The following is a 20,102-nucleotide window of genomic DNA, read 5'->3' as shown; positions in this document are numbered from 1 at the left end:
AATTATAAAGCAAAAAAAAAAAAGAGGTCCTATTTTGTGTGCTTATTTCTGGCTGGTTTCTGACCTAGTTTCTTTTACTCAAAAACTAACATGACAGATAAAATCTCTGAATTCCTAAACCTTCTCCTTAATTGATGATAATTAATCTCTATCCTGTGTAGCTCCAATCTATGTGATCGCACAAGTGATGGCAAAAATACCTTCACTGCTATTGCTGATGAGCCTGAGGTTTCCCTGGAGGACGAATAAGGGACCAATTAAACTCCAGGAGAATATTGTTACAGATTCTGAGGACATTATGCATCCTTATGCATTAGTGCTAAAATCTAAATAAAGTGCCACTTAAAGACCAAAGTCACTGTGTAACTGAAAAACAAATTGCCAACAAAATAAATTAAAATCTAATTTCTGCAGTTATGCCTGACATCAAAAAGTGAGCATTTAATTAAGAAATCTACATGAACAGACAGACAGCCTAAGAGAAATATGTATCACTCTGACTTGAGGTATAAAGGTTTAATTACAGCCTTAGCCATTTAAATGTTATCCTCCACTTCCCATAGCTTATCAAACAGAACACAAGATCACTCATAATTTCATTATTCACATTCTCTGTGTGCGCAGACCAACGCTTTATTCCAAGCACAATCTGGAAATTTGACCAGAGAAATGAAGATGGATGAAAAGTAATGTTTTTTATTTTAAATGAACCTGGGGTACTCCATTTCACATATATAATAAAACATGATATAAAGAAACCCCTTAAGTAAAACACATCAGCAAAACAAGGCTCTCATTTATTCATTTGACGGACAGCCAATAACACTAAGAAAAAGGAGAAGGTGGTAATTAAAGAAATATCAACATGCAAATAGGCAGTTAGCTATTGCCTGTATACATGTCTTTACGACAACAAGAGAATCGTCCCTTATTATAAAGGGTACAAAATGATGTCATTCTTAGCTTTTAAAAACAAGAGGGAAATCCTCAGATGCCAAGGCCCCTTCAGATCAAGGCCTGTGCTGTCTGGGAGTGATTAATTAGATCGCTTACTGTCAGCGAACTTCACCCTGGAGAGGAACAGCCTCCCTGAACTGCTAGGGGCTCACTACTTTCTGCTTCAGAGTCTTTCAAGTAACAAATTACACCAATAAAGCAGTTTCAGATAACACTATCGCTGTGCCTTTTATGCTGTCCTGAAGAACTGCTAAATTTTTAGGTGCAACTTGCTTGTTAAAAACAACTCCTGCATCAAGGAGGTAGATGAAATAAATCTGTAAATTTCACAGCATAATTTAAATTAAAGGTGAATTGATTTTTGTTTCCTAAGTTTTCATTATAATGTGTTTTCATTATACTCAATAAAACACAAATAGAATATACTGCAGCCAAGAAAGAGGCAATAGAGTTAATAATGAGTTTTTAATACAAACCAATATTGAATGCTTATTTTCCTCATAACGAAACTGAAAAGGTGCTGAGCTCCACAACAGTTTTAAAACGACAGGAACTACCCAGTGGAATTGTGAATATGCTAAAAGTCCCAAACCTGGCGTCTTTAAAAAAAAAAAAACCTCACCTCATCGTTCCTGACAATGTACCGGATCAATTCTACGATGAGGGGCAGGTCAATTTTATCGTCATCGTCCAGCATTTCTAGGACCTCGATTGTGCTGTCTGAATACCTAGAATAAAAAAACAAAAACAAAATGAATTCGGCTCACCTAGAGCCAGAAAGCTACATCCTAGCGAATGTGAGGTGGCAAGGAACGAAGGAGCTGCGGGGAATACCGGTCTCGCAGGCTTCTGGCGTAACTGGGCCAGGTCTCCCTGTACTCCTCCTCCTTCTCCTCCTTCTCCGGCCGGAACTGCTGGCCCTGCATGAACCTCTTCTTCCACTGCGGACGGCGGTCCTGAGCCTGCGGACGGTACCTAAGGAACGGACGTGCAAGGAAAACGGAACGTTGTTCATTCTGTGACACCGCGCCTTGCACGTACAACGCAAGTCTCTCCGTCCCTACACGTAAAGCAAAAACGTGCTTTATCATCGACTTCGGGCACAGGACCCACAAAAAGAGGCGTGGAGGGGAAACAAATCGTTCATTCCCATTCTCTCAGGCCAAATCACAGATGCATTAGAGCTCAATCAGAAAAAAGCAGCATGGGGACTCTGAAAAACAAAGAACTTAAACATTTGGTCTTTTAACTATTTTAGACATTCGGACAAGTTTTCGGACAACTGACCTCAGCATTTCCACTACATCTTCCAAGAGGTACTCCTTCACTGGAAAAGTGAAGCCAGGGATGTGAATCATGGGACATTTATCTGGGAAAACAAAAGACATAAAAAGTCTTAAGTCTTTAGCAGTGGATAAAAAAAACAAGGAACAACCGGCATTACATGAGAGAAATTAGATATTTTATCAACTTGTTTTCAATAAATCACTAGATTGCAAAACAACACTGAGCTCTCCCATTCTTCCTGGACCACACTAGAATGGTATGTGATAAGAGTAAGCACATAAAAAAACAAGGCAGAATTAGGGTATTGATGAACTGAAGCTGAACTGTGATATTTCTCAAGGTGCATAAAATCAATAGGAGCTGTCACATTTTTTTGCTTAGTAGTCGCACATCATGGTCCTGTGAGTAATAAACAATGAACCAGTGTGCACGCGGCCAACTCAACAAAACACCTGTGAAGTGGTAACAAAAATTCAATAAAAATTGTTTTGTTTTCTATAGAAGAATTCTTATTGTGTGCCCCATAAACATGAAAAAAAAATTAGAAATGAGAATTTTAATGGAATGTATGTGACTTAAGTGTTTTAATTATCCCTGAGCAAACGAAAAGGATGTAAAAATGCATACCGAAATATTTGGAAAATTTGTCAGCATTCAATGTGGCACTCATCAGGATGATCTTCAAATCATCACGGAGTTCGAGCAGGTCTTTTACTATGGTTATCAGCACATCGGACTGAAGGTTTCTCTCGTGAATTTCATCCAGAACGACATGACTGATGCTCGACAGGTGTCTGAGACAGGAGGAGGGAGGAACACAGAGTTATGCACTTGTGAAGGCTGTTACTTCTCTTTGGTTTCGGTTAGGAACAGCACGACTGCAGGAGTAGGACATTTTAATCAAAATGTAGGGAGGGCTTATGACTCCTAAAATGTCTGGAGATACTCCTTCAGTAAAGAAGAACAGATATTTCTGTTGTGTAACATTTTGTGGAACAGCAGGCTTGCAGGACATGAGAAATTAATTGAACAGAATTGTATTTTTCTACCAAACTTCTGAACAAAACTTGTGCATTGGGTTTTGTGCCAAGAGTATTCTTGTGCCTAGTTCAAAGGCAGGCACTCAGTTTCTACGGTACAGGACCTTATCATTTTTTTTTCTTTCTTCAATGAACAACAAGAAAAAAACGTTTTGCACTTACGAATCTGACCGCAGCCACTGCAAAATGATGCCTGTTGTACAATATAAGATAGAGCCTTGTTTCCTTGGTAACTGGCTGAAAAAAAAACACACACACAAAGGTATGAGCAAAAATTAATTCAGATATAACAAGGCTAGTTTTTTCTTTAAATTTCCAACAAGTCACATTATATTCCCACCTCTGCAGACTTTTTGTCATCTCTATCACGATTCAGGAGTTGACATTTTCAAAATTACAATTCACATTCAATTAACACAGTAGACCAGATGAACCTTTTATTAGAATTTGTATAAGTTGAGAAGTCCAGTCAAAATCAACAGGTTCTCCTAATAATGCTTCACTTCAATAAAATAAATCCTGCTTGAACTCAAGGAAGTTGCCATTAAACATGTACTTATAGCCCCCAGCAATGTCAGTGATCCTAACATCTACTGGGGTCCTTCTAATAATCGGTAAGCTTGATCTTAATAGCACTGGCATTTTGTTAATAGCAGCTTCTCACTTTAATTTGAGCAAAAGTCTATTGAAAGGATAAGTAGACTATGTCATCATAAAAACAGCACAGGCAGCTATAATGGAAGTCAGATTTAAACAACTCATTACTTTGGAATTTCAGTTTCAATCTACATGTGGAATGGACATGTTGTAAAGAAACACTGAATTTTTTATCAGGATTTAAACACTACTTTTCATAGCTGGCGTCTCAGACGTAATTCCTGGAGGGCCCAGTGCCTTCTGGGTTTTGCTCCATTCATGGTCTCAGCTACACAGCTGGTCTAATTATTTACTTAGCTGCATTACTGTAATGTTAATGAAGCAAACACCTTCTTTAATTAACTGTAAAGGACCTTAAGAATAATCCTATATATAATTTGGAAAATAATTATGTTGTCTAATTGACTACACAGTTTGGAACAAAAATCCAAAGACACAGGGGCCTCCAGGAATTAAGTGTGAGACCTCTGCTCTACTGTAATTTTTTTACCATGCTAGTTCAATACTTCATTGCCATAACAACTAGCTGCATGGAATTTGGCGTTATACTACAGAAATAACACCTTTCATACGCAACTAGATTAAAAATAACCAGACGCAAGTCATGATCGGAAACCCTAATGAGTTTTGAAAAGGGATTCATGTTATGCGTGATGGCCTTTGAGCCAAGAAAGGGATTTTCGGCTTCAAAACGCCTCACCTAACCAGACGCTGACCATTCCGTCACTAACGGCAACAGAAACACCAGCTTGTGTGCATTTGCTAGTTTGCAAATGATTCGCCATGCCTTCCTAAGACGCTCCTTCACTTTCCGCTGATGCAACATTCAAATGTGACCGTGCAAGGAGCTCAAAGACAGCTTCTAGGACCACACGTAAAATAACCACTCGCCAGCTTCTCAACCTCACGCTCCAACACATCGCCATCTCGGTTGCCACGTGGAGTGCTTATCTTGTATTGCAAAGTACAGCATAAGCACAGCCTTATCGTGTGGGAGAAAGGATGCCGACGTTAACCAAAACAGGTGGGGAAACAAGCCACCATGAACCTAAAAACGCACAGAATGATGAAGGGGCAATGACGAAAACAACCCCGCTGTAGGATCGAGCCCCGAAGACTCTCATGGCTTGTTTCAACTCAGTGCAATTCCAATTTAAACGTAACGTGCTGCTGAACAATGCTGGTCATGTGTCAGTTCTGTCCACCTGAGACTTGAATTTTGAAGTTCTGGTGGGAAGACTTTACCACCATACTGAACTGCACAAGATCAACGCATATAAAAGAGTAATCTTAACGCCTCTTTAAACCTCCAGATTCCTGCTCTTCTCTTTCCACATTTTACACGAACCCAGGCTTAGCCATAAATAATACTATTCCAGTTCCTGCAAGTTTTGGGGTCAGCATCCACACGCGTGTACCACAGGGATAAAATCCTACATTTGTTAAGCTGCAACTGGTCGGAAAACTTACAGAACACAAGAACGTGATGCCTAATTTTGTTTGTAACTCGCCCCCAAAAGTAAAAGAGTTTAAAGTCAGAAGGTACGGATCCGATTGGAAATGACTTTTGACGAACTTGTGCCGTCTTTTACATGTGGGGACAGTGGCTGATGCTGAATCCCCAAGACTAGATCTCAAGCAGCAGAGTTCTGAATTAAAGGCTGCAGCTTCATATGGCACTACAGCAGGGATTCTCAAGCCTCGCTTTCCAGCCCGATTACCAACGCATCTGTCACAGCTTTCCTCCCACCATGCTGTAAATTGCTTTCAAAAAATGTCTTTTCCAGTTACAAGAAAAAAAATGGAGACTGAAGTCTTTACATTCATTCCTGCCTCCTCCACACTCTCCATAATAAGCGCTACTTTACGGATGACTTATCTTCTGATCTACGCTTTTTAAATTCATACTTTTATGTAAGTTCAGTCATTTAAAAACTAACTGGAGGCACATATGAAATGGGGAACGCAAAAGAAAAAAAGCAGTGGGCTGGACAGAAAAACACACTGCCGGCAAGCTAAACATTTTTTTTTCTTAGTCACAGACTAAAAATTATAAAGTGTCTGCATATTGAACAAGCATTTATAAATGACAAGGAATTCTGAGATATCTCCTGTTGCAGCAAAAGAAAAGGTCCCAACGCTGTGTTAGCACTCCACCTACTAAGCCTGTAACCTCCAATGATTCCTTTTATCCTTAGCAGACAACATTGATGGCAAATTATCTCAAACGCCTGCAGGAACATTATTTGTACGAAGAAATCCAGCTTGATATACACTGCAGAGAATGACTGACACGGAACAGCTAACTTTGCTAGAATGAGAACAGTGTTCCCAAAGCCTTTACTGAGCTCAGGATTCTTTCAGATCAGAAGAAACTGAGGATAAATGTGAAGAAAGTGTGTGCAGCAGAAATCAGCGAGATGTAAACATGCTGCAGCATCTCTGTCACCATGTTGCCAGCATGTAACCAATCATTTCTCTAAAGCCAGTGATTTAATAACACATCACACTACTTTTATAAATAACTATGCATGACTGTTACACTTACAATTGGAAAAAAATATGAAAATAAAGGCAATAAAAGCAGACTCACATTTTTGTGAATCGAGCTTAAGTAGTTCCTATATCTATATCCCTGTACACGCTGGGCATGTACAGTGCCATCAGTAAGTATTGGAGCAATGATGTCTAAACAGGGATTTTAACAAAGTATTGGGACATTAGGATCAACAGGTGTCCCTTGTTTGTCAGGTAATTAGGCACTCATAAATGATGTGTTAATTCTTTAATCAAACTGTCTGAATGCGTTTTGGAGTCCCTATTTAAATGCCAAACTGAAAAGCAAATAACTTTGTTAAAGAAAAGCAGATGATTTTGAAGCTGAAAATGCACAATCAAACCATGGCACAGAAAGTGGACATACCAAAATTAACAATTTGGAATTGTTAACCACGGGTATATTTACCAAGTGAATAACACTGATTTGATCAATTATATAAACATCTACGGCTGATGACAGAACAAGTATCAGAGATGTCAAGAAAAACTCTAAAAAGCCATCAGTGAAATCACCAACAAACTGCACAGTGCAAGAGGGAATACTTCCACAATTTACAGAGGACAGCAGAATTACAAAGGCAAGATGAAACGTGTCCCCGGCCACAAGAACAGAAAAGGCAGATTGGAACTTTCTCAACACTATAAGGATATGCCAAAAGGAAAGATTTATGGTCAGATGAGAACAAAGTGGAGGAAAGATTAAATTGTGGAAAAAGAAAGGAACTGCAGAGGAATCTGCAAAGAACAGCAACAATCTGGGAAACATGGGAGAGATAATGTCATGGCCTAGGGCCTTCTGGAACTGGCTCACTTGTCTTTATTGATGATACAACTTAGCAGCAGTTTTAAGTTTTAAAAACATTTTACCCTGCTTGTAGCTCGAGTTGTACCACGCAGCACTACAACGACCCAAATTATACAGACAAAAACAACCATGGAGTGGATCAGGAGAGAGAAACGGGAAGAGTGCCCAAGACCATCTCCAGATTTGAATCCAACATTGAGCATATTGAAGAAAGAATACATCAGAAAACCCCAAGAAAAGGCAAGAATTCAAAGTGTCTGCAGTAAGACTTGGCACAGCATCTTAAAGGATAACACAAAGCTTGGCAAGCTTAAAGGGTGTCAGACCTGTATTTATTGCCTGAAAGGAATATGAAACCAAATACCAACTTTTACATGATGGAAATTTACTTCAAGAAAAAAGTGGCCCCAAAATTAATATCACGGAGGAATTAACCACTACCTGATCTCTATAATGATACGCACCCAAATTCATATTTAGGTTTTTTGCGCACTATTTTTTTCTGTCAAGATTTTTAATACTCTGGAATTATATGGTACATTCCTTTAAAACTGACTGTTATAAAACATCTTAAACATCATGATTGTAAAAACGTGTCTTTTCAACTGCTGTATTCCTTAAAACCCCATTTATCTGTGACTGATGCATCTCAGTGCTTTCACAGTGTACATGCACATAGGAATGCTTTAATCAGCATGGATTATTAACCAGCAAAGTTTACTTCCTTAATAAACACCACAAAAGCATAAACTGTTACAGTGGTTCTAATGGAACACTTGACAGGTTTCACTCACCAATCCAGTCTGATCTGATAGCCACTGGAGTTTCCTTCTCCACATTTTTCTGCCCTTTCTGCAGCAACTCTTTCAGCCACCTAGACAATCAGCAGAACTCAGAAATTAACATTCGAAATCCCTGCTGTTAATGAGCTTCAAAGAAACGCCTTCACTGCAAGCATCAGAAAGAACAATATTGAATCTGGGCAAGGAAGGGAGAACTACATCTAAAAATATTTTGGGAAGTTAATTTTAAATAGATAGCTCCCTGATGGATCCATCTCCTCCGATGTGAACATCTGGATATAAATCTCACCAGAAGAGAACAACAGCATGCTGAATAATATCAGAAAAACAGGCTTTTCCTCCCTCCATCCCCACTACATGTATGCTCCAAGAGAAAAAGGAATCGTGGGGGCTGTGGGTGTGCATGCCAGGTGAAACAGTGCAGCTGTACCCTTGAGTAAGGCACTTAAGCCCAATACTGCTCCATAACATTACCGCTGTGTGAATGGGTGCCAAGATAATAGAAGATCACTTTATTGGCCATACACAATTTCTTGTATTAGGAATTTGTCTTTTCGCATACCCCAGCTTGCTTCATGAGACACACAGACAGGGAGAGAAGCTTGGGGTCAGAGTGTAGGGTCAGCCATTTATACAGCGCCCCAGGAGCAGCTAGGGTTAAGTAGGATTCCTCTGCTGGCTGTGGGATTCGAACCAGCAACCTTCCTGCCACAGGAGCAAATTCTTAGCCACTGAGCCACTGCACCGCTAATGTATGTACATGTATGTATGTCACTTTGGATAAAACAGTCAGCTTTAAATTAGTACACTATGTTAGTAATTAATAAAAAGTAATTAAAAACAGAGCACTATTTGCCTTTAAAAAACATGTATCCAGATGGGGTCCACACTTAGAGTAAAGAGTGTTAAGGTCCCTGATCTGATGACAAACCATCCCCACACCTGACTGACCAATCAAATGCATCTTACCCTCCTCAGACGAGGAAAAGCATGTCCTTAGATGTTTGAAAATAACCATCTATTATCAGTTTTTTTTTATGATTGCAGTATTACTTTCATAACAGACTTACAGAAATAGCACTGATCCTCCTGGGCTGAGTGCAGACCACCCTGCACAGCGATCCCATCTCTCTCTCGATGTAGTCGTCCAGAATGAACTGAGTCACCTGCGTCGTTTTGCCACAACCCGTCTCTCCGCTGACCACCACCACCTGATTCCCTCTTATCAGGTCCACCAGCTCCTGCAAGATTCCACAGGGCAGATTACCTTTAACGAGAACAGGCCTCCACACTCTGTATGTGCAGACACTGGCAAAGACGTCAGAAAAGCCGCCCAATCCAATGAGAAGACTCTCGTTGGCAGGAAAGGAGTGGTAGCCTAGAGAAGCATGGCCTAGTCTTCGACCACCTTTCCATCCCATCTCTCCATCTTCTAACCATTTTATCCAAAACAGCACTGGGAGGGAGCTGGAGCCTATCCTGGCAAGCAATGGCGGAAGGCAGGATACACCCTAGATAGGACGCCAGTCCATTGCAGTCAACCACTTCCCTTGGAAGAGAAATCCCCAGAACATCATTTACTCTCCTACGCCCCAACTGAAACAATGTCGAATGTGTGGTTCACACCCACACAGCATCACAGCTTCAGCACAAGGCATCCCTGCTGGGAGAAGGGGATGGAACTGCAGACATTCATGGGGAATTCCAGACGCACACTGTGTCTGACGCACACAGCTGTTCTTACTGTCTGCAGAGGCCCACCAACTCCTTCGCTACAAACTCCTTACGGTATTTTTATTAGATAAGACTTTATTGATCCTGAGGGAAATTGAGGCGTTACAGCAGCCCAGCCCATGAAAAGCAATACAGACATCAGAATAGGCTAAAATTAAAACTAAAGCACTAGAGTAATTAAATAAGCAAATTGAATACAAAATAGTTAGCAAAATAGGTGTGTGCAAAATATGCTAAGAGTCACTGTAAAACAATAAAAGATGTGCAAAATGCACATAGATAGATACAGACTGAAAATACTACAGTATAAACAGTATATTAATGCAGTGTCCCAAAAGTACATGAGTGCAACACGCTGTCCATAGATGAGCAGATGAAGGGCTAACAGGCCTGGCCTATATCAAAGAGTCTGCCAACAAGTGGAGATCATTCGACCCATCTTGCGTGTTTGGTTTTAAAGGAAGGGAAGTTGTTTTAAGTTGGCAAGCAAATAGCTGACTATTTTCCAGAATCCTATTGGCGGATGACATACAACAGATGTAAACATTACAGCTCTGTAATCACTTTGTTCTGTTTTGTCTCACCTCTTATGGACTCAAAATTCAATAGGCTTGAACAACTGTAGGAAGAGTTTTGCTAAAGGTCTCTTGAGTAACATTTCTTGTTTCTCTAAATACAACTGGTGGAATACCATCACACCCTGAAGATGAAGTGTTCCTAGTACCCATGACACTTCTGCTTCTGTGTGCAGGTACTAATTAAAATTGAAATGTGTCTTTCCCCAGCAATGAGGTATGATGTTGACTTCATCCTTGGTGAACACCTGAGTGAAATATTCTCTTAACAGACATTTCTCTTTCATTACATAAAGGAACCTCATTTTTATTTCTGACACTTCTGACATAAACCATTTTTTTTTAACTTCAAATACCAATGCATCTAAAAAAACATTGAACAGGAAAATACAAAACCCTTATTATTAAAAAAACAATAAAATAAGGGTATCGTAGAACAGAAGCATAATTCCCTTAATTATATTTAGGGTTCAAAGAATTTTGATCTGGATGTAAAAGGCCTCTGAATTCCACTCTGCTAGCAAGCAGCAAACTCTTAAGGCCATTAACTCAGTGGGATGCGTGTAATAGAAGGCTCATTTCAAAGCTTCCTTGTCAGTGCAGCTTTGAGTGACTCTCCCAGAGGATGCAGCAGAAAGCCTCTTCACTGGTTTTCTTTTCAAGCTACATGGGTGTGTGTGTGTGTGTGGATGCTCGGCAGCCTTTCAGCGTGTCAGAAAAAACTGCAGACCACTTCTGAAAAACATGTTGCAAGTCACCAAGTAGCTTTGGCTTTTAGATTTTGTGACAACCACGACATAAGCCCTAGCCTGAAGAGCTAAAAATGACACAGCCTCAAGCACACAGCCTCAGGAGACTTTGGTGTGGACATGTTGGTCTAAATATCTCTTTTTCATCTGGTCTTAAAACTGCAGACATGCAACACAAGTTTTTCCTGAGTCTTTGTTGCTAGCAGCTTATTTCCTCATCATCTTATAATGCGTGATGCTGTACAATTGGAACAGTAAGAAGAGTACAAATCACCTAATTTTTTGTATGGCAATGGTTGTTCATTCAGTCTTTGCAGTAGGTCAAGAAGCCATTACTCTAATGATTCTGGACACATGCTTTGCACTTCGTACTGATCAGGGTAATTCTACAGCAAATAACTGTGCAAGACAGACAATATGGATGCTACATTAAATATCAAACAAAGATAGCATAACTCATATAATGTAAAAAGGCTCCTGCATTAAAGAGAAAGTATTTGCTCTTAGCTACAAGCATAAAAAAACACCAAACTGCCCTCAGCACACTGTTCCTGACTCCAATACTCCTGTATGAATAAGTTACAAAGAAAGAAGATGGCCCAAGCATGGCTTATTCCTGGTTGTTTGGATGCATGAAATTGTGGACTTTATACAGCACACTTTTAACCATCACATACTGTTCAATGGTATGTCTGTAGGTCAGAATGTTTCAGCACAGTCAAAAGAATAGCAGCAATACAACTAATTCCCAAAGGTTAAGAGAAGATTAGTCACTGCAAAAGAAAAGGTCTAATGTCTTACCTTTCTCATTGAATATGATGGAAGTTTCTCCCTGAATTTCTAAAAAAATACATAAAGGATTTATGATTAATGCACATGATAACAGTTCAAATCAGTGTGGACAAGTGCAACTAGAAGGCTGCAGGTGCTTTTGATCCCTTGAAGATCTGGAGACTGAACAATGCTGCTTCACTTAGCTGAAATACCCTGCTGCATAAGTGGGTACAAATGTGAGCCCATTTTCAAGATCTATGAAAAGATTTTGCTAATAATAAGGAGTTGTGAAAGTATACAGATGACCTTACATTTATTCTGCCTTCTTAAGTCAAAAATCTCATCCTTGTAATTCAACAATAAGCAGATTAATTAACAGGAAGTTAAGTGATATAATTAAAAAATTAAGATGAAAGGGTCAAACTGTGAGAAAGAATTTCTTACCAACATTTCCAAGTACTTTGGATCTGTTTTTTTTCGCTGGAGATCTCTTTTCAGCTGTTGGTCAAGACTAGAATCTCGAACAATGTCTTGGAATAAGTATTCCAAGTCATGGTCATTTACTTCCTTAGTATCCTTTTGTGTAGCACTATCAGATCGGAAAACCCTAGAACAGGAACACATATATCCTAGTTTACATGCACTGTACCGTACCCTGTTCCAAGAAAGATTAGGAAAAAAACTCAAACTCAATCAAAGGAAAAACATATTTTTGCATGAACACATAAAGCACTGTATCTTACTGCAGTTAGAGAAAATTAAATTAATTCAATGAGTTTTATAATTAGTCCTCCAGCATTAAAAGCAGCAGTTCCCCACCCTTTAGTCATACAGATCTATTAAGCACACAGCAGAGTACAATAAAAGCTTTAGGTCACACGTTTAAAATAACCTTTTGGGATGTCATTATAACTGGATATAACATCTACTAAGCCTATGTACTCAGGATAATAGGGTTCAGAACAATAGGTATAAAAAAAATCAAGGTTCCAAACATTTGTAAAAAAAAGTCCAATTAAAAGCAAGGCACATTTTTTTTCACTGCTGGCGATGGTTCAGATATGCTCAATACCCAGTAGAGATGCACTCTGACAGCAATACTAAAGCCTGCAGGAAACAACAAATTCCACACAGTAGGAGCAAAACATAGAACAGTAGAAACGGCAAGACTTTTCGTAAGATTTTACTAACAAATCAGTTTACCAAACATGTATTAATATTGCTGAATAATTTAATATACTGAAGATCCTAATACAGACTGTTTTTAGATAAGACTGAGCAAACTAGTCTGCATTGTCATCTATTCAATAACGACTGAGGAATCAGGAGCTCAGACTGTTTAAGGAGACTTAGAACTACAGACAGCTACATTCCTGTCAAAAAGTGAATGCAATTAAAAACATGAACTGACCTACAGTTATAACATTCCCTAGCATTTCTCTTCATTGTCTGTCTTTTGACCTTCAAATGATTGAGCTGGTTGCACAATCAGTTTCACTAATGTTACATCTACACGTTTACACAATACATAGTGCTGAATTTGTCAAGCTCCTTTCGGGGACTATGAATACAACATGCAAACGCTAAAAAATCTGATCTATAGGTCAGAAATAAAATGCAGAAACTTTGGGTTAGATACACAATAGTTCCTCAAATGTTGTGTGCGTGGGTGCAGATGTAGAAATGAGCGGAATCTCCATGGTCAGGAGAACTGCTGCGATGGGTGTCAGTGCTCATTGGGACAACACCCTTGTAATTGTGATGGTCTGGTCAAGTCCAATACGGGCAATAACCAAAGACACTTTGGCACAGATGTTAGTGCGAAATCACCTGCAGCTGTGAATATCTTAGTTACAAAGGGACAACACAGCTCTGGAAAAGGGAGACCCCACTCCAACTGCACAGGCTCTGTACATTCCAGACTATTTCTAATTCAGCATTTACAGGTTCACACAACATAAGAAAGGACATTTAGGATTTTTCCTAAGCACTTTCATCCATAGCTTATTGCTGCAAGACGTTCTACGCACCATTGACCACTGTTTTTGAAATGAGGGGAGGTTTCGAAAGGGTAAGATTAAAATATTTTAATAAGGGGCAGCTGTAAGAAACATTTCATCAAAACTAACCACCGGTTGCTTTTTTGTAGTTATAGTCTGTGACACCCTGTGCCATGCATTTAAAATAGCTGCTTAAAGTTTTTTTTTAGAAAGCTGCACCTCAAAAACTGAAGTGTCACAAAGATCATTCAGGATCTTTAAGAACAATAAGACTTCATTGTAATTAACAACTGAATGTAATTGTAAACATGAATTACAGTGAGAAATGCATGACACAGCACACCTAAAGAAGGCTCCACAGCCGAAACAGTGTTTTTTTTTTCTTGTTTCCAGCATGGAATAAATCTTTACTTGTTCCTATACCACACCTTGGGAAATACTGTACTCTCTTACCTCTGGCTGTCTCTGTGAGGCTGGGGCGCCTCAGATGCAGAGGAGCGGGCTTCCTTTGGGGCGCTGTCAGTCTGGACAGAGTTGAGGAGTTGGGTGATGTGGTGCTCTCGCGATTCATCCATCTGAACCACAGCTCTCTAAACACAACAGACCACCTGAGCCGGCAGCACTCCACACATGAATGGGGCAGAGGGCATAGCTCTGAGGCTCAGTGCCGTTTACACAGCAGTGTACATCGACTGGACAACACAGACTACTTCATGAGAAAAAGGAACTTTGTCAGCTGCACCCAGTGAGGTGTCATCAAATTCAATGGGCTGTTTTCCCACATTAACTGAAGTGCCTACAACCATCGTCAGCCTACTGATCACCCGGAATCTTACCCTTATAATCAGGAACGTTAATAAGTCATGTTAATGTATAGTATCTCTAAATGTGCTGTTACTTTTATCTGGGGGGTATGGTAAGTTATGATGGAATAGATTTTTAGGTCCGCTTATGTTATTGTCTTATCATCAGGCTGATGTCAGACCGCTTTTGGGGCTGCAGGTTTTTCTCACTGGTCAAACCTACCGATTTTCTCTCCTGTTCCTTCCTTTTCACCCCTCCTCGCTTGGCGTACCACAGCCCGATCTCCCTGCCTTTCAGGTGGCTGGGGTGCCGTCCCCGAAACGAGTCTTCGTCCTCCCGGTGGTCCCCGCCGGGGTTTCTCTGGTATCCCCCTCTGCTTGACCCGGCTCCGCGGTCCCATCGCTCACCGCTGTCCTCGCCGGACCCGCGACCCCCTCGCCGGCCTCTCCAGCTGCCGTATCCATAGCTCATACCTCGCAGCCAGAAGACTGTTCCGTGTCGTCGAAAATGTTTAGCTAAAATCACCGTGTGTGTGTTTCTTTACGTTTTATTATTATTAACGTACTGTACTATCCTGCCTCAGAACGTGCTAGTTGGCTTCAGCAGAGCTTAGACACAAAAGCACCACGCTACCCACTATTCTCCTAGTATTACAAAGAATCTAGTGACAAAAAAAACTAAATTACAAATTTCAATATCAATCCGTCAGGACCGAACGTTTATAAAATATATTATCGCATTTTATTTTCTATTCAAAGTGAAAAAGGACTGTATTATATTTCTTATTGTTCTACAGCAAACATATCCGGCATGTCGCATTCTTATGGCGTCATCAACTAACTCGAGGCCCATGTGAGGGTGGTGCGAAGGGGCGGGGCTATTTTGAAGCTCAGAACTGAGTGAATGTGTAATAAGTCAGAAGGCCAGAATTGTAGTACTTCTTGCATGTGTACAGTTGTAGAGTTAGGTCGGAGTTTTATCTTTTTTTTTTACTGTTGTAGTGAATGTAATTAGATTCCCGTTAGCTAGCTTCGTTTGCCCTTGTGTAATGTCCTGGTGGTTACAGCAGAAACGAGCATCTGGTTTTTAATTGTCTGACAAGTTGCTATTGCCTTGAACTGGTATAAGCTCCTTGCCAGTAAACACTTTCTGGTAATCGAATGGTAATATAACTGTCTCTTTAAAAATAATTCAGTAATAAACTCTGCTGGGTTTTGAAACATTTTGAACTGGGACTGGCCAGCAGTAGAACCTTTTCAACTGGAATTTCCATGAGAGTTTGTCCTTCAAATTGACATGCCTGCGCAAATGTGTTCCCTACTCTTGTGCAATTTGACCTCTCTTAAAGTTATTTCTTACTGGCAAAGTCCCACATCTCCTTCTGGTCTGTTGTGTTATGGGACTATTGGTGCAGAACGGCTGCTGATCACCCAGATGGGGCTGCACTTCAGTGCTAGGTGAAGTGACATGCTCCTACACGTATTCACTACTATTCTGTGCATGGACAGGCATGTGTAATTTACAAGGAATATTTTACTTTTCTTCTTAAAAACCTTCAGGTACATCCCTTGTATTCTTGTCTTCTTCACTTTGAATGTTTTGGAAAGGAACAACTCCTGTGTGACAGCATAAACCCAATACTGTAAGAAGTGAATGTGTTGCAGCCTCCATGCCAGGAAACACAAGTGTAATAGTGTAAGCAAAGCATACTGAGCTGTTTCACTGCCTACTGCACCACAATGAGTAATAATTACAGTACCTTTAACCCTAATGCTGTGCTGGGGAGGGGGAGGTCAAGGTTATCAGTGTCAAGTAGTTCCAGGAGCAAGAGAGAAAATTGTAACCTGTGTACCTGTGTGTGACTATTAAGTGAAAAATGCCCATAAATCTTTCACTCTTGTATTCCACCATTGTATTTACAGTCTTGTAAAGGTATTTGATGCCTTTAAGCTGCTTTGAAGATATTTTTCCAGATCATTTTTCTTAAATTGACCCCGAACATGCTGTGAAGGTAATTATCACTGGCCAATACCATGATGTGTCCTTCACCCCCTTAAATGCAGTTAGTGACCAAATTCATTATATTATTGTAATGCCACTTGGGGTGGATGACAATAGAGGCACAGGTTCTAGGCAGGGCCCCAAAAACAGACACACAAGATGTCAAGTGAAACAGTTGTTTATTAGCTGGTACTTCTAGTGGATGGAATGGATGGAACAAGCACAGTAATCAGGCTGTTGTCCTTTCAAGGGAGGCCAGGGTATAGCAGTGCCTGTGGCTGTGTCAGTGTTCCAGGGACTCGCCCAGTGTGTAAACAGCCGAGAAAGAATAAATCACGGCCTTCAGCTCTGGGTCTTCAGCTCTGAAACCCAAGTAAGTATAAGGGCTGAGCCAAGAGGCTGGAGCCTTCAGCCCAGGCTGTATTTGTGAAAAATAAAAACCAACAGCCTGCACCATGACCAAGGCTGTCGCTGTAGCAGCAAAGTTGCTCTTCAGCCTGGAAGTAACTAGGCACAAAATATCTTTGACATGCTGCAGGGCTTGCAGATGTTTGGAATTGATGTTTCCCAATGAGGATTTCCTGAAGTGTATAGACAGCATACACCAAATAAAATACAGAACTTGACTGGAAAAATTGGAGGTGGCCACTAGCTCTATTACTTAAACTTGGAAGGTACATTTCTGAATTAATAATTTTGGAAGCCTAATTCTAAGTGAGAGGAACAAAATTATTAGTCTCCGACAACCTATTGCTAAAGCAAAACAGAGTGCAAAGTGAATACTCTTGAGATCATCCCGAATGCTCTGCACACAACATTCATTAAAGATGAATCAGATTTATATGCAGATGGTATCCTCTTGCAATTTTTTTCATTGTTTATAAAGACCTTAACAGACATAATATCAAGAAAAGGAAATTGTAATTTCCCTGCAGTTGAAAGACAGGAATTTTCAGCATCTATAAAAGCAAATAAATTAAAATCCCTTTGCAGAGGACCTCAATATGTCTGAAGTGATGTCCTTAGAGTCAATAAATTGCACTCTTTGGTTAATGTTCTGTTTCAGAAGACACTGTATGAATCTTCAATGCTTGGCTTGAAATTGCCTTTCCCTTAGAAGTGCCATTTCTATTAATTTTAGTTTCTTTTAATCTCAGGTCTTTGGCAAAATGTGTTTCAGGCAATTTGTCCTATATAAGAGCTATCATAAGCGTTAAGTAAAAAAAGGTCAGATATATGTCTGTATTTTCATACTTGTTATATACATTAGAAACCTTGAACCGAACAATGAGACGCTTGAATTTTGCAATTATTATTTTTCTTGTACAGATACCAAGAAATTAATATGTAAATGCTTTCATCTCAGGTGTGTATTCATGTTAAATAAGAGTGCCAATTAATTTCTGTGCAGCAATTACAGGGTTGAAAAAAGGAGATGCTCTGCAATAGATGCCCTGAGCTAGAAAGAATGGACTGAAATGAATCATATTTAAATATCTCTCTCATGAATGCAACACCGCTGTCAGGGAGGTGTTCCATTTTCACTTTCAGATGTTAATGGCCTGTGTTGATTCCAAATCATCCATCATGTGCCAAATAATACTTTCATGGGTGTTGGACTTAGTTCCTCGAGGGCCTTGCATCTCCTGGGTTTTGTTTCAGACTCTGTAGTCAGTTAAACAATGTGGACCTCATTATTTTCTTAATTATACATACACACGATACAGATGATTACACAAGAAATTCACTTCAATATCAGTACAGTTACCTAGAAATCACTGCAGTATCTGGTTAGAAGCATTGCAATTACTGTATGTAGCTAAAAAAACAGACTGTGTATGTAACCGAGAATGTGGTTGGAACAAAATGTAAGAAGTACAGTTCAGGCAAATACTCTTTTTCAATTTATACAAATGAAAGGATGATCTTCATTCTCTTGTGCCAGTTCAACATTTCCTCCACCTTTTCTAAATTTAAACAGTCTTACTCCAACTATTTTTTCTGAACCGTTCAGAATACAAAAATATATGGCTGTACATGGAGCTTATTTCTATCGATTCTAGTGTCACTGCTATATGTTCACCTTTACACGTACAGATATTCGGAAAAATTGAGAAGCAAGTTTTGTTCCACATCAAAAATGGAAAACTTTAATCTCTCTGTTTGGTCCAGCTGTCACTTTGGGGTGGGGTAGTTCTTTCGAAATGTCTTTCATCCTTTCATACGTGAATGCATACAAAACTTATAGACAGAAGTGAACTGTGAAGTCTGTGACAATACTATAGATCACAGAAATACTCAGTTGACACCCCAGGTAGGGTTAGGGTTAGCATTCACACACTATCCAGACAATTTTTAAGCTAAGGGCTGGATTGTGTGATCCAGGTAAGATCTAGGACAAGTAGTTTTTTGCTCCTATCTGAATTTTTTTTGGGAAACTCTTTGGGGCTGAATGGTGTGGTGAACCGTGCAGTAATTGTATCCCAAAACTGAGTCGGTCGGACCAAAAGCTATAACCAAGCATTATTGAATCTCATTCTCTTGCAAGTGCTTCTATCAGTGGTCTTGATTGTTTCCCACTCATTTTTTGGGGGGGTTTGGGGAACATGTCAAAATCCTATGCCCAGAGAAGTTCAGATATAGATAGCGGAAATGCTCAGTTGACAACCCAGGTAGGGTTAGGGTTATCATTCACACACTACAGTACACTGAGAGACTTTAAAATTTAACACATTTTGGTTCTAGTATTCATTTCACATCTTTTGAAGACCTTGCATATTGTATGGATAAAGTGATATATCTTCCAATATTGTTGATTTGCACAGTAGAATCTGTGCATACTATCTTGGTCAATTTGCCTGTTTCTGGTGCTACAGATTGAAAGCTTCTTGGTTTACTGGCAGAATGAATGGGATTTCTGCCTTGAATAGTTGTGCAGCCTTTTGTACTGTATCTGTTAGATATTGGCCCGCTGTAACTGAAGCACTATAAACGAATGGCTTCTGGGTCATGACTTTGGCTCCTTTCGTGTGTGTGTGTATTGTTGTAGTGCTTATCGACTTTCACATGCAGCTGCCTGTTCTTCGGCCATTGTGTAGAGCACTGAGAATGATGTTGAGTTACTGTAATAACTGAAAGACAACACAAAAACAAGACATATCTTAATGACACACTGTGAGCTTTCGTGCTCTGAATGGCTGGACAATGTCAAGCCAGTTTCAAAGAAAGGATTAATTTTGTTCTTCTTATTCATTTATTTACAAGAAATGCCTGGGCATTGCAAAACTGAGTCAACAGGGTTCTATGGTCAATATTTTGTTTTTATTTGGTCATATTGGTAAAACATGCAGTATGTTG

The 20,102-nt window shown here is 39.7% G+C and overlaps 1 protein-coding gene across 1 annotated transcript in view; it reads right to left on the bottom strand.

Moving 5' to 3' along the window:
- The window catches only part of dhx36 (DEAH (Asp-Glu-Ala-His) box polypeptide 36), a 32,065-nt gene extending 16,478 nt beyond the window's left edge, over positions 1-15,587 (bottom strand). The window contains exons 1-11 of the mRNA XM_088620031.1: positions 14,967-15,587; positions 14,394-14,530; positions 12,385-12,547; positions 11,968-12,006; positions 9,179-9,349; positions 8,100-8,179; positions 3,447-3,521; positions 2,872-3,038; positions 2,245-2,326; positions 1,792-1,932; positions 1,580-1,685 (exon numbers count right to left, since the gene is read on the bottom strand). Of these exons, the coding sequence (XP_088476157.1) occupies positions 1,580-1,685; positions 1,792-1,932; positions 2,245-2,326; positions 2,872-3,038; positions 3,447-3,521; positions 8,100-8,179; positions 9,179-9,349; positions 11,968-12,006; positions 12,385-12,547; positions 14,394-14,530; positions 14,967-15,215 (1,410 nt within the window). The 5' untranslated portion in view covers positions 15,216-15,587. The remainder of the gene's footprint in view (positions 1-1,579; positions 1,686-1,791; positions 1,933-2,244; positions 2,327-2,871; positions 3,039-3,446; positions 3,522-8,099; positions 8,180-9,178; positions 9,350-11,967; positions 12,007-12,384; positions 12,548-14,393; positions 14,531-14,966) is intronic.
- Positions 15,588-20,102: the final 4,515 nt, after the last annotated feature.

Source organism: Lepisosteus platostomus, chromosome 2 (genome assembly GCF_059453375.1).
Source record: "Lepisosteus platostomus isolate fLepPlt1 chromosome 2, fLepPlt1.hap1, whole genome shotgun sequence".
Taxonomy (NCBI): Eukaryota; Metazoa; Chordata; class Actinopteri; order Semionotiformes; family Lepisosteidae; genus Lepisosteus; species Lepisosteus platostomus.
The sequence above is the reverse complement of the archived record's forward strand: the minus strand, read 5'-3'. Positions and strand labels throughout refer to the sequence as shown.